This window comes from Ailuropoda melanoleuca, chromosome 3 (assembly GCF_002007445.2).
Source record: "Ailuropoda melanoleuca isolate Jingjing chromosome 3, ASM200744v2, whole genome shotgun sequence".
Classification (NCBI taxonomy): Eukaryota; Metazoa; Chordata; class Mammalia; order Carnivora; family Ursidae; genus Ailuropoda; species Ailuropoda melanoleuca.
The window spans coordinates 3083305-3098331 of NC_048220.1; the positions used below are offsets into that span (position 1 = coordinate 3083305).

The 15027-nt window shown below is 56.5% G+C and overlaps 1 protein-coding gene across 3 annotated transcripts in view; it reads left to right on the forward strand.

Moving 5' to 3' along the window:
* Window positions 1-1123: 1123 nt before the first annotated feature.
* The window catches only part of FLT4 (fms related receptor tyrosine kinase 4), a 41080-nt gene continuing 27176 nt past the window's right edge, over window positions 1124-15027 (forward strand). The window contains exons 1-2 of one of the 3 annotated variants that reach the window (XM_034655821.1): window positions 1124-1262; window positions 1621-1749. In XM_034655821.1, the coding sequence (XP_034511712.1) occupies window positions 1196-1262; window positions 1621-1749 (196 nt within the window). In that variant the 5' untranslated portion in view covers window positions 1124-1195. Of the gene's footprint in view, window positions 1263-1620; window positions 1750-8613; window positions 8950-15027 lie in introns of all 3 variants that reach the window. The other 2 variants (XM_034655822.1, XM_019808532.2) reach the window with 2 other exon arrangements.

Consider the following 15027-nt stretch of genomic DNA (forward strand, 5'->3'; position numbering starts at 1 on the left):
ATTTGTGCTGGGAAAGGGTGGGACTTCTGGAATGTTGATGCCATTCTATACTCTTGGTCCTGGGGGTGGAGACATAGATTTTAAATTTCCATTCATAACACATTGACATATACTTCTTTCCATATGTGTTACACCTTACAGTAAGTTTTTATTTTAATACTAAAAATATTGTAAGACAATGAGTATATAGCTGAGAAAAGTCTAACTTCATTTATTTGGTTGTCTAGTTCCTCCAACATTATGTTTTTAAATCATCTGAACTGTCCCCACTGATTTGTGATTCCAACTTGGTAACGTATTTAATACTTACCCGTAGTTGAGAGTTGGTAATGGTCTTGGTTTTTGACCAGGATGAACGGACTTTCGCGTACAGGGTGGGGCTGGAGTGTGAATAACGTGGACTAAAAGCGGGGGAGGGAGGCCGCAATAGTCATCGTCATGGGATTCATTTTTAAATAGGAAAATTCTAGAGACAGAACTGAAAAGAGAAAGGAAGTCTGTGAGAGGGTTGCCAAGTCAGAGAGTAAAGTGTCACCTGATACAAGGACTTATGAATGAGCTCAGAGTAAAACTATTTGGGGGAGATCTAAAGAAGAGGCCATGCGGCGGGGCGGCGGGGGAGTTGTTACACTGGATGCCTCCCCCAAGGTTACATCCTCCATCCACACCAGGTAGGTGGTTAAGATAAAGTCTGTTGAATGTTCTCAAAGATTTGACATACTGCTGTCTTTAAGTTGTATTCTTTGCTTTTTTTTTTTCTTACTTTAAACATTGCATTTATTGATTAAAGGAAATTACAGAAAAATACGCGCTGACACGTTTTGTCTAATCTTGACCGCGGCGGGGTTCATTCCCTTTTTAGCGCGCAGTGGATGACTGGTGCATTACCTGCATTCTCCGTCCGCCCGGATCAGCCCCGGGGGGCTCGGAAGTGGGACCCTAACCAGCCTCCAGCAGCTGAGCGAGACGGGGACCCTCTGATCTAGCCAGCAAGCTCCCTCGGCGGGGGGGGCGGGACTGATAGGTGCAAGGGGCGGTCCGACGGGCCTGGCCCCGCCCCTTGGGGGAGGGGTCCAGCCCAGGCCCCGCCCCGCCCGCGCCAGGCCCCAGCCCCGCCCGCGCTCGCTCTGTGCGCCCACACTCCGAGCCCCGAGCGGCGGCCGCGCAGGTCGGACCCGCGCCGCAGCGGCCGGAGATGCAGCGGGGAGCCGCGCTGTGCCTGCGCCTGTGGCTCTGGCTCGGACTGCTCGACGGCGAGCGCGGTGAGCCCTCTGCCCGCACGAGTGCGCGGCTGGACGCGAGGGGGGACGCTTTCCCGTGGCGACGGGGGACGGGCGGGGCACTCGACCCCCGGGAGCTCGGGACAGCAGAGGAGATGGGGCTGGGAGCCGGGGGATACGGACGCCGGATGGAGCCCGGCAGACTGGGTCCGGGCCCTCCGACCTGAGGAAAGGGCGGGCGGAGACTGCAGCCGGGTCAGGGACCGGGCACCGTCTGCACCGCAGCGCAGAAATTGTGCTCGGGGTCCTCGACCACCCTTCACTATGGGTGGCTCAGCTTCTTCGGAGCCGGGCCCCATCGCACCACATCCTCAGCTAGGATCCTTCGCTTGCTTACTAGCTTCCCGGGGGAGACCCGGCGCTGCACTGCTCTGCCCTCCTACCCGCGCGATGGAGACGGTACCCAGGCAGCCCCGCCGGGCCGCAGACCCGGGTGCGCACTTCCCGACACCTCCCAGCTGCGCTCGAGGTCGGTCCCCCAGAGGGCGCTCCGGGCAGGTGTCCCCCTTCCCCAGCCCAGAGATTGCGAAGGCAGGGGTCCGGGGACCACCAGAGACAGGCGCCGTCGGGCGGGTTGGGCGCAGGTGCGCACGGGAACTTGGGAATCTTGAGTTGACAACCCAGGAGGGATCAACGTGGCAGAAGAAGCAGAAAGCCAGAGCTCCCTCTATTTGACTGGGCAGTAGCCTTTGAAGGCCGAACTCAAGCGCTTGGACTATAAGGCAGGAGCAGCTACGGAAGGGTCTTAAGCACAGAGACGCAGGGTACGGTCTGTGAAGGAATATGGTCAGAAGTTGCCCGCGTGCGGTTGGAGAACAGGGAGTGTGGAAGATGAGAAAGGGAGCAGAGGAATATCTTGTATAGAGATGTCAGGGGATGGGTGAGGATGAGCGGGACGTCTACACAAGATCTAGTGACCCAGAAAATGAGGGGAGAGAGAGGGTCATGGGTCCCCAGTGGTTGGGGGAACCGTGCTGGAAGCGCTGGAGGGGGTCCTTGCTATTTTCGAACACGGCAGTTATTGAATTCTGGCTTGACACGCTTCATCTCTTTTAGTAATCCTCACAAGGGAGTGTTAGACCCATTTTACAGAGGAGGAAGCATAGAACAAGGACATCTGTAACTCCTGCAAGGTTCCCAAAGGCCAGCAGTAAGGGAAATGGTCAATTAGATCTGTAGGATAACAGAGCCCTGTTCTCTACGCCTTCACAGGCTGAAGGGCAGAGGACAGGGCAGGTGAAGGAGGTGTGGATGAGTCTAGAGGCAGGATGGAGGAGGACATCTGGCCTCGGCCTCTGAGTTGGGGCAGGTCAGAGAAGAGGGGCTGCCCCTTTGCCCTTCCTTTCTCCCCTGCATCCAGCCCAGGGCCAGGCTCTCCCAGAATCTTAGTGTGTTTGCTGAGTGAGCGAATGAGTGTGGAGATAGAAGCGAAGTGGGACAGGCTGAGGAGTGGGAGACCCCTGCTTGAGGAAACATCCAGCAGGCCACTGGGTATAGTGTCTGAAGCTCAAGAGAGGCTGGGCTGGGCAGCTGGAGAGGGAGGAGAGCAGAGTCCAGGATGGGATTCCCCCACACCAGGGAGGGAGCCAGAGGCTTCCAGGGGGACAGGGAACATTCTGCAAGGTGTGAGAACCAGGAGAGCCTGGGGCTGGGTGCTCTGGAGGTGGTGGAGGGAAAAGGGATGAGGCCAGTCCTACAGGAAGTTCAGGTGGTTCTTACCAAGGTCAGGCAGTGAAGAGGAGGAGAGAGGATGTCAGCTGAAGGGGCCCATGGAGGAGGGTGGCCTAGCTGGACCGCGGCATGGCTGGTGGGAAATGAGCCCTGCATTTGCCCTGGGGAGCTCCCAGCCTGTTGGGGGTTGCTGGAGCAGAAGCATAAATACTTCAGGGCAGCCAAGTGTCAGGACAGCCAGAGTGGGTGGCCAGGTACTGGCAGGTGAGAATCTTGGGGACACTGAAGCTGACCCCGAAAAGTATGCAGGTAGCCCTAGATCCAGATTTTTGTCCCAGCTCTGCCCCTAAATTCCTGGCTGAGTGGCCTGGGCCCCAACTTCCTCTCCCTGTGCCTCAGTTTCCCCATGCACAGCAGTGCAATGGCCAAGCACTTGGGCTGGACTTTATGGCTGGGGGTCCCAGTCTAGTTCCAAAAGGCCGTTCCTTGGCAGTGTCCCCGTGGAGAGGGCAGGTGGCAGAGGACAGGCCCAGGAGGTTTTGTTTTGGGGGCTTAGTCTAGAGAGAGGCTGTCTGTGCCACTGGACAGTGGGCAGTCAGCTGAGGGACATGTAGGGGAAGCAAGGGGCAGCCAGGCAGCTGGGTTGCCTTGGTCTGAGGACACTGGCCCCTGCTGTGGGCTGAGTCTTGTGTGGCCAGCCATTCAGCTCTCTGCTGTCCCTGTTCCTCAGCCTTGAGCCAGACCCAGGTGTGGACAGAGCAATGGGGGAGGGACAGGGCATGCCAGTCAGTGCAGGCAGGATGTGGGGGCTGGGCACCCTACTCGGTCCTGTGGGCCACTGGCCCCAGCTCAGTCACTGTGGCTGCAGGGCTCTCTTCCTCCTCAGAGCACAGAGCCCACAGGACCAGGCAGTAGACTGAGAATGAGGTGTAATGAGGATTATCTGGCCAGCTCCCCACTGTTCCACCCCCACCCTGCCCCAGGCAGCGGGACGCTGACCCAGGGAAGAAGAATGCAGTTCTATGCAAGTCACACACTCTGGAGCCTGCTCAGGGGGTCTCAGGGAGGACTTGGACCAGCCCCATCCTGCAGGGGTTTTCCTGAGTGCCAGCCTGGCTGGGACGCAGACATGGTATCAGACACATGTTTCATAGGGACAGACGTGCTCAGGACCCCCATGAGGCCCAGCTGGTAGCCATGGGCTGCAGAGGAAGGCGGCATCGCTTCTGGCTCAGGGCTTCTTGAAGGCATCTGCAGACTCCGGGGAAGGGAATTCCAAGTAGGGCAAAGAACCCCTCCGAGGCTCAGAGGCAGGAAAGTCCAGATGGTGTATGGGGCCTTGTGGGTAATCAGATGAGGCTTGAGTCCCGAGGAACCCCAGGGGGGCGGGTGGGGTAGGTGAGGCAGTTGGAGGCGGCAGGAGCCAACAGCACACCTGGAAAAGGGACGTTGTGGGCAGGGAGACACCTGGTCAGGTCCCCTGAAGGCACTACCAGAGGGGCAAAACAAGGTGGGAGCCCACAGCAAGGAGGTACCACAGGGGAGGGGGCAACAGGGAGTGAGGAGGTGAGAGGGATGTGTGCTAGTTTTTGGCTTAAGCCACAGAATGGGTCATGAAGGTGGTTTACCAGATGGGGACCCTGCGAGGAGGAATGTAGGTGGGGAAAGATGAAGGGCTGCTCCGGGAGCCAAGTCCTCCAGGAGGAGGAGCCCAGCGGGACTTCCTGGGAGACCCCAGTTGATGCAACTGGGCCAGATAAGGTAGGGGGAACCTTGGGAGCACCTGACTGTAATAAGACAGAGGGCAATTCGGGAACCCAGGAAAATTAAGTGGGGTCTTAGCCAGGAGGGAGCAGTTCTTCTCTGTATCTAGCTTACACTCCTCCCACTGCAGTTTGGGTGCTTGCCTCCCCAGGGCAGATTTCTCCCCACCAGGGCCTCGCCTGTCCCCCATAGCTCTCTGAGAGGCCTCTGGGGGAGGGAGGTGGACTGAGGGACGGGTCTGGAGAGCCCCTCACACTCCCTACACTGACTTCGGAGCCAGAGGCAGCCGACGTGTCCAGCTGGAGCCAGGGATTCCTGAGTTTCGATCCTTTTCAGACACTGGCTTCCTCTGGGATCTCAGTTTTCCGGTCATGCCGAAGGGAGAAGTCTGGGAGCAGGAAGGTGCGGGCATTCAGGGTTGGCAGCCACTGGGCTTGGGTGGGGCAGCCGCAGGATCACCTCCGCCGGGCTCCCGCGCCTCGGGCCACCTCAGCCCCCCACCCCCCAGGCCGGGCCAGGGTGTGGGTGGCCCCGTGAGCAGGTCAGGGTGGTGAGTGGGGGAGCCCCGCCACGTGGCCAGCGAGGTCAGCAGGGGTTCATGGGAAAGGACTTGTCGGCCACAGGAGAGGACATCCTGCCTGCGTTTCCCTCTTCCTGCGGCAGGAGCCCACGGCCCCGATTTAGCAGCGCTGGGGGGCCACCTCTGAGCCAGCTGGGCTGTCTGATAACACCGCCCGTCCTGCCGCCGGGGAGCAGTGTCCTGACCCCTGGCAGGCCAGGGCAACTGCCTGGCACAGCTGGCTGCACCCAGCTGGGAGCTGAGCCTCTGCCAGGGTGCCCCTCCCCCCATGTCACCCGCAGGGGGTGCTCCGGCAGCCCAGGCTCCCACTAGCCCCACCTCCCTCCCTGCTTCCAGAAAGGTGCCCCAGCGGGACCTTTCTAAAACACAGATCTGAGCTTTCGGTGGCACCCCCAGTGATAAGCACCAGCTTCTTGAGCTGGTGGTCCAGACCCTTCCTGCTGGGGTCCCAAGGGCATCCCTAACCCCGTGTCCACCTAGCCTGCACGCACCGCACACCCCAGCTCCCAGCACATGACCTTTCTCCGGCTCTAGATACGCCCTGCCTTTCACCCTGCCTTTGGGGGGAGGGCGCTGCCAAGAACTCCAGGCAGAGGATGGTGCTGCTCCAAGCAGGTGGGTTCGAGGGGGCTCCATTCCCATGAGCTGTGTGCCCCAGAGCATGGAATTCGGGCTTTCAGGCAGGTTTGGGGGAAGCTCTGATCCTCACCCAACCTAAAGCATCATCCTCAGAGCTGCCCTAAATTCTACCAAATGGAGATGCATTCGTATTAAGCCGCACGCAGGCGCACACAGCGTGTTTGGAGGGTCTAGCAGTGGAACCTCTTCTCGGTGTACAATGGCTAATCAAACTGCTTTACACGGGGGTGTGTGACAGTTTTAGCTTTGTGTCATAGCAGTTAAGGCTGGAGGGGTGAAATGGCTAGCAAGGTGCTAGAGAAGCTTTGAAGGACTGTGAGGTGTCAGGTATCTGGTCTCAGACGGCATGGGGACAAGGGGTTAGAAGGGGCAGGTGGTTGTCTGCGTTCCACAAGGAAGGTTCTGCTGGGGTCAGCAGGTGGGGTCCTACATTTTTTACCACCTCTTGGACATTTTTACCTTGACCGTCCCAGAGATCTTTCAAAAGCAGCATGCCCCACAGACACACTGCCTTCCTCCCAAGTCTCCCCCTGGCCAACGTGCCTACCTCAGTGCAGGACATCTCCACCTCTATCCCTCACCTCCACACCTGCCCACACGCTCTGTGCCAGACCCTCAGGGGAGTCGGGGCAATCACAGGCCAAGTCTCATGCTGGGGATGCCACCATGAAAGGTGAGCATAAGCCCTGTCGTCCTTGCACTAAGCACCTGTCAGATGCAACGAGCCAACCACTGCTTGGAGCTGCAGAAACATGCAGCAGGGGCCCAAGGAGGAGGCCTCCACATGTGACCCTAGGGTTGGAGGGAGCACCAGTCATCTGTAAGGCCACGCGAAGAATGCAGCTTCTGCTCCCAAGTGGCTTAATGGTTTCAGGCAGGAGAGGGACTCATGTTCTAGAAAGATAATCTAAGCACTGGGTAATGCTGGACCCGTGGGGAGGCACTGACATGGCGAGCCAGGGGATGGATGATGAGGCTGGCCGGACAGTGGACTGGAGAGTCGGGGGACTGGACGGGAGCTGTCCCAGGATCTGGCTTTCTGGGCAGAAGGTGTTCCCTGCTAGGTGTCTGAGTGCGAAGCACTTTGCCGGGGGGGGGGGCGGCAAGGGAGAGAAGAGGGGCAAGCCTGCAGCTCCCAGCCCCCTCCCCTCCCCGCCATGGGTGCTGCTTCTGTGGATGGACATGACTTTGTGACCAGTTGGCTGTGGGGGCTGAGTGGAGCCAGGAATGCCCGACAGGTGACTGCCACTAGGATGGGAGACCTTAGTGGAAAGGAGAGCCGTGCTTCCAGGGCGGATGCAGAAAAGATGGTTCGAGCTGTAGAAACACAAAGAATGAAGGCACGTACAGAGTAAGGAGTAGCTTCCCACGATCCTGTCCCCCAGAGATCATCTCTGAGCAGCATGTTAACCCCCGTGCCTTCAGTTTTCTCAACGGCAAAACGACAAGAATAGTACCCACCTTGGGGGGCATTAGTGGGGTGCAATGTGCGCAGGTGTGCAGGCCCGGGCTGGCACACAGAAAGTGCTAAATCCGTGTCTGCTATTATTATCCTAACAGGATGTATGAGGTGAGCAGAATTTGGGGGTCAGAGTATGAGCCTTCGTTTAGTGCTCTGAGTGCCTATTTGCCTATTTGCCCACATCCTTGCCGATACTGGGAATTCTCTATCTTTTAAACACATGCTCGTCTTGTGGGGTGGGGAGTGGTGCGCCCTGTAGCTCCTGCCCGGGGTGGATGTGGTATGGTCTGAGGGGTGGGGGTGCCCTGCCAGAAACATGTTGGAAGCAAGCCCCCCCCACCCCCTGCAGGACTGGAGCTCAGGAAAGCTGCTGGGGAGGATGGAATAGTTCAAAGGTGGGCTTGGAGCCCTGGAGGGTGCCATCACCGGGAGGAGGGAGCACACCAGTCAGCAAGGCCAAGAGCCTCAGGCTGGCCTACAACCCAGGACCCTCTTCTATGGGTTCCTTGACCCACATCTGTTCCATCTACCTGACAGCCCAAGGTCACCCATATTCTAGCCTTGCACGTTCCGTCTGCCCTGTGTGTTCTCTGGGCCAGCAAGCTCCTACTCGGTCTACCAAGCACATTTCAGCTCACCTCCTGCCAGCAAGGCCTTCTCTGACCCCCCCACCCCACCACCACCACCACAGCTGTGGCATGCAAAACATTCAGCAGGCAGTCACAGCCACGGGCTCAGGGTGCATGAGCCAGCAACAGTGTGTCCTTGCGATGGTTTGTAACGTGGTATCATGTTATGTGTGGCTCCCTATCATCCTGGGGACAATTCTCATTTTGCAAGTGGGAAAACTGGGGCTTGGAAAGAGGAAGGGCCTTCCCTGAGGCCATACAGCCCGAGAGTGGCATTGCAGAGCGCGGCTCCAAGCACACTCTGGGAACAGCCCCTCCTATCCCAGCCATCTCAGTCTTGTAAGGTCAGGAGACTGTGGCCTCTTGACCCTCACCCTTGACGTCTGGAGGCACAGAGGATACCAGCCAGGTGTGGAGGGGGAACTCTAGGACTGAACACCCTTGTGCCTCCCCTCCAAGAGTGAAGGGAGAAGGACCTGGAGCCAGTCTCCCTAAATCTGCCCAGCTCTAGGACAGATGCATAGAGACCCCAAGTCCTGCCTCACCTGGCCAACTGTTCCCCATGTTTCTCCATCGGTTTGCCTCCAGTTTCCAGCCTGGCCCCTGGCTGCCTCTGTCGTCCTGGACATACCTGCTAAGGAGAGTGTGGATCAGATTGGCAGGACTGCCACATAGTCCCCGTCACCCACAGGGTGACCATGACAGCATCTACAGTAAGAAATTGTCGGTGTGCGGTGGGACACCCCTGAACTCACAGACCATCCCGACGGGTTGGCTGTGTTGGACCAAAGGACAGAGCCATGACCAAGAACAGGGCCAGGCGAGGGACCATGCACTCAGCCCCTGGTCTCCAAGCAGGAGCAGCGATTCTCCAGGCACAGAGAACAGGAAAGAACAAAGGACACAACCTAAGCCAGCAGGGAGGTGGGTAAGGACCTGGTGGATGCCGGAAGTGCAGGAGCACTGGGAGGTGAAGCCAGCCAGGAGGGTGGGAACTGTTGGGATGGGCTTCACATCTGGAGGCCAGGCCAAAGGCATGCACAGCTCCAGAATGCCACAAAGAGCCAGCGAAGGTGTCCTCAGGCCATGACACCCCTCTGGGCTGAGGGACAGATTGGAGGTCAGAAAGGCTGCTGAGGACTAGAGAGGCAGACACTCAGGGTAGTGCTGGGAAAGAAGGGGACAGAGAGATGTGAGGACTGGGAACTGGGCAGGGATGAGCCTGGACTCAGCCTGACCTGTGCTCCCACCCAGCTGCCAGCCCGCTGCCTCTGTGGGTCCTGGAGCCTCAGTTTCCTCATTGCTGACTGGACTTGTGATTCTTCCCTTCCTCCCGGGTTGTGTGAGGATCGAAGGAGGAAATGACTGAAAGGCCATGGTCAGTGCCTAAAACATAGGACTTCCCACACCCCTGCCTCCTGCCGCTCGCCCCTCACCCAGGATCCCAGTGTCCTGGAGCCGACTGTGGCTGACGCCAGGGTCCCCACTGCCCAAGGCTGCTGACAGCACAGAGAAGAGGAGGTGTGCACTCTGGCCTCCCTGACCTCGGCCCGGCGCCTGCCCCGACTGCTCTGTTGCAAGCTGGGGGGCCAGGGCCGCTGGCCAGGGGAAGGAAGAAGCCAGTTCCTGGGCCAGGAACAGGAAGGCAGGGGGAGTGCGGCAGAGGCCAGGATGACAGCGCTTCCTGCTGTGGGAAGGGAAGGACAGTGGGGACAGACAACAGCCCAGCAGGAAGGAGGCATCTTCATTGGGGTTGCAGGTGGGGGCTGGGAAGCATGGAACCTCTGGGCGAGACAGTTGTTGGGTCAAATCTGTCTTAGCTACTGAGCATTCTGGGGTACACGTGGTCACCAGGGAGCTTGGTCTTTAAAAGTGGAAACATATTTTCCAGAGGAATGGCAGGGTCTGACATAGTTTCAACCTAAAGGAAAACCTGAGGCCTGTTTAGCCAGCCAAGTCAGCAATCCATCCATCCATCCATCCATCCATCCATCCATCCATCCATCCACCTATCCTTCTGTCTGTCCATCTACCCTTCTACCTAGTCATCCCTCTTTCCATCCTTTCATCCATCTTTCCAATCATCCTTCCATCTATCTAGCTTCCATCTATCCATCTGTCCATCCATCCATCCCTCCATCCACCCATCTTTCTATCCATCTGTCCATCTATCCATCTACACTTCTATCTAGCCATCCCTCCTTCTAACCTTTTATCCATCTTTCCATCCACTCATCCATCCATCCACCCACCCATCTACCCATCCTTCCATCTATCCATCTGCCTGTCCATCTATTCTTCTATCTAGCCATCCTTCCTTCCATCCTTTTATCCATTCATTCATTCATCCTCCCATCCATGCACCCTCCTATCATCTATTTGTCCTTCTATTCATCTATTTGTCCATCTGACAATCCAGCTAGCCATCTTTCCATCCATCCACCCATATTTCCATCCTTTCACTCATCCATCCATCCATCCATCCATCTTCTCACCCATTTATTCATCCAACAAGTATTTATGGAGTCTTGATTCTGTGGCAAATGCTGTGCTAGACATGGGGTGGGGTAAAAAAAAGGAGACTGTCCTGGTCCTTTGAAATTTACTCCCACTGAAATTTACTGTCTAGTAAAGGAAAACAGAAAAACATAAGTTGAGGGGTGCCTGGGTGGCTCAGTCAGTTAAGTGTCTGCCTTCAGCTCAGGTCATGATCCTAAGGTCCTGGGATCAAGTCCCGCATCAGGCTCCCTGCTCAGTGGGGAGTCTGCTTCTCCCTTTCCCTCTGCCTGCTGCTCCCCCTGCTTGTGCTCTCTCTCTCAAATAAATAAATAAAATCTTTTTAAAAAGTAAGGTTTTTTGGACAAATGAATAAGATAATTACAAATTGTGACAAGAAGGATGAAGCAACCAGGAAGTTAAGATGGATATTAAAGGGGTACTTAGGTTTTGGAGGGGATCAGAAGTCATGACTAAGCTAAGGCCTGAGGGTGAGAAGAAGCCAGCCTGTGCAGGGCATGTGAGAGGAGGCAAATCAGTAGGAGTATGTGCAAAGGCCCTGGGACAGGAAGGAACATGCATGTTATGGAACAGCCTGAAGGACATGATGGCTGGAGGACATGAACACAAGGTGAGAGTGGCCCAAGAAGGTATGGAAAGGGCGTCAGGGGCCCAGCCACTAGTTTGTGTTTTCCTGAAAATGCAGTGGGAAGTCACTGATGGGATTGAAGTGCAAGCATGGCATGGCCCCTTTCTGTTTCTTACCTATCACTAACAACTATGTGCAGGACGGAAGGCGGGTAAAAGTAAGCCCAGGAGCCCACTTTGGGCTGAGTGCAGTTGGGCAGGCCCCAGTGGGAGAGCAGGGGCTGGCTCTGGGATGCTTTCGTGGTGGGTGGTTGGACAGGGTGAGGAGAAGCACATCCACAGCTGCTCCCCTATGGGAGATGGGAGCTATCAAGGAGAAGCCTTGGAAGGGGTGAAGAGGGTGTGAGTCTAGAGTTCAGCATCAGAAATCTGGGACCTGGGGTGTCTGTAGGATGGCCAAGCACTTTTGCAACTAGATACTTCAGACTGGAGTTGAGAGAAGGACAGGAGGTAGAGATTCTGGAGGGATCTAGACACTTCAGGGAGAGATATATAGAAAAGAGAGTGAGGAGCAATACATGTGGTGCTGGGCAGAGGGGAAAGAGGAGGACAAGGAGGCGGTGAGCTCACAAAAGGTAGCAGAGGAGGAGACAGCCCTGCTCCCTGCCTGGGGTGCCCACTGGTCCTGCAGCAAGGAGATCATGGAGTGCCTTGACCAATGGCTCCATAAAACAGGGGTGGCATCTGCACCCCAGAGGGAGGATGAGCAAATGTGAGAGGAGGGGACAGCAAGCAGAGTTTTGCTGTGAATGGGGAATAGGAAAGGGGGCAGGGCTGGAAGGGAATAGAGGATCAAGGAATTTGGGAGGGGAAGGTTTATTTATAGAATGGAAGATGGAGGGCTTGGCCTTGGGAGGGGGAGTGCCAGGAGGTTCCCAGGGCCCAGGAAGGGGGTGAGAAACTTGGATGTAGGAAGATGATCTCCATCTAATGGCTTTACTTCATTAATGCTGAGAGTGAGGGAGGAGGGAACACCCTGAACTTCAGTCCAAGGGCCCATTTAGGGTCTGCCTACAGGACAAGAAAGAGGGGGTGGGACAGCAACAAGAGCTCTGGCTTTGCACTGCATGCTGAGCCCAAGAGGGCCATGGTGGTGCTGCAGGGTTGGGGTGGAAGGTGAGAGGCAAGGAAACAATCCGAATGATGGGCCAAGGGCCTCACTGTGCCAGGACAGGGGTGAGACCAGGAGGGGGTATCTATGGGTAGGGGTCCCTGGACTGGGAGTTTTGATGAGGCTGAAGGACTTAGCGGCAGTGGGACAAGGGCACCTAGCAAGAGGCAGAGGAGATGGGGAGAGTAGTGAAGGAAGGCAGGGACTCGGTGATGGCATAGCTTCTGGTAAGGACTGGGTCCAGGGTGTGCCCAGGAAGTGAGTGGCTGAGAGAAGGAGGGAGGACAGTGGAGGAGACACTCCTACAGACACCCCGGGTCCCAGAGATGAGGACCAGGAGGCCTGTGAATCACCCGTGTGGATGTTGAAACCATGGGGAATGGCCTGAGTTGGGGTGGTGGGAGCTGGATAGCCAGGAGCAAAGAATGAGGGGAAGTAACCAGGATGGCAGCTAATGACAGCAGGAGCAGGTGGTACATCAGAGAAGGGAGATGACCACAGGAAGCTCTCCACTGCCAGGCATGTGCCGTGGAGAGCCCTACTACCTCAAGGGCAATGGTGCTTCAGAAAGCCAGGTTTCAGTTAAGGCAGAAGGTATAGAGGAGGACAGTGAGATCTACAGCACAGCCTGCTGATCATGCAGGGCCTGGTGGAAGGGAGTGAAGACAGGGGCACTGGGGCAACAAAGGAGAGACTTGCACAGATGGATTAAAGGATTGGAAAGAACAATAGATGGTCTGTCTGTTTAGTACAGTGATGTGGATGCTTCCTTTGGTAGGGAGGAAGATCCTACAGGCCCCATTCCCCATCCATCAATGCACTCCAGCGTCCACACATCCACCCACAATCCAACCATACTCTCCCATCTACCTATCCACCCCCATCCACCCATCTACCCTCCGTTCACCAACCCACCCATTCACCTTTCCACCCACAATCCAACCACCCATCCACCCATCTACACCATCCACCCATCCACCCACAATCCAACATCCACCCCCATCCTCCCATCTACCCTCTGTTCACCATCCTCACCCATCCACCCATCCACCCACAATCCAACCATCCACCCCATCCTCCCATCTACCCTCTGTTCACCATCCCACCCACCCATCCACCACTCATTCATCATTCCATCTATCCACTATCCACTACCCACCATCAATCCATCCAACTATCCCTCCACCCATCCACCCTCCCACCTATGCAACCACCCACCCATTTATTCATCTGATCATCCATCACCCATCCTACCATTATTGAATACACCCCTCCACCTTCAGTGTGCATCTCCTCTGTACTGAACTTAGGAAGGTGAAGAAAATACAGCCTCTCTTCAGATGTGACCAGAAAACCACAATTCAGTTTGAGAAGTGTTCTGACAGCAGGGGCTCAGGAAGCCGAAGCTGCCTGAGTAATGTTGATTGCCCCACCACACCGAAGGGACATGTGAACAAGACCCTGAAGAGGGGGCTCTGCCGAAGGAAAGGAAGTACAAACGTTCAGGGCAAAAGGACAGGTGAAGGCAAAGACTTCAAGATATGAAAAGCCTGGGGGAGCCTGGGTGGCTCAGCCGGTTAAGCATCTGCCTTCAGCTCAGGTCATGATCCCAAGGTCCTGGGATCGAATCCCACATCTGGCTCTCTGCTTAACGGAGAGTCTGCTGCTCCCTCTCCCTCTGCCCCTCCCCTTCACTCGTGTTCTCTCTCTCTCTCTCAAATAAATAAATAAAATCTTAAAAAAGAAGTTATGAAAAGCCTGGCACTTTGGGACAAGGGTGAGAGCTCTGTGCTCTCAGAGACGTGTCAGGAGATGAAGCTGGAGAGAAGGGCATGGGGAGAGTCCTAGTATGCCCCTACTTCATCTTGGAAGCAAAAGGGAGCTGCCCAAAGAAGGTGGGCTGACATCTGCCACAGCTCCATAGTCAGGGGGTGTGCCCCAGATGTGTACCCCACAGAAGGGGACCCTCGGCCTCCCTGGGGGTCCTAGGGCAAGCTGCAGGCCTCACCGGGGGGCATGCACAGGTCTGGGGCAGGTAGGTGCTGGCTGCCGTGCCTATCCTCTGGTGCCCACATGCCAACCTCAGGCCTGACCCCTAACTGGTCCACTGAGAGGGCAGCTCTTTTTCCCCTGCAGGTCCAAACCCAACCCACTGTCCCTCCTCTTCTGTGGTCAGAGGCCAGTTGTCTGCTTGCTGTGGCTTTTCCACTGCCTGGAAAATCCTATTTCTCTTTCAACACCCAACTCAAAGATGCCCTCCCGGGATTTTTTCCTAGGCCCTAACTATCCAAGGGGAGCCTCCCCTTTGCAGGGCACCCCCTTGGCAGCAGCCCTGGGGGTGTGCCATGGAGGCTGGTGTGCATGGAGGGCTAACACTCACCCTGGGGAGGATGGAACTGGTGGCAGGAGGGGGTGCACTGGGTTCAGGTGAAGGAGGGACTTTGCAGTGGTCACAGAGGCCAGGCGAGGAGCTGCCTTCTGAGAGTGGTGGTGCCGTCCAGCAGGAGGGTCTATACAATGAGACTAGATGCTCAGTGAGGACCTTCTGCCTCTGACCGACAGTGGTGTGGTGCTTAGAAAGTTTTGGCCAGCAGGAGGCATGGAAGGGAGGGGCGAGCCAGGCCCTGGCTAGTGGCTGCTTTGTCCATAGGATGCTGAAATGAGATCCTGGTGTACAGAGCGTGCCGTCCTGGTACTGTTTTCTAGGGCGGGTCAGGGTCAGGTTGGTGTAAAGCCAACTATTGTGG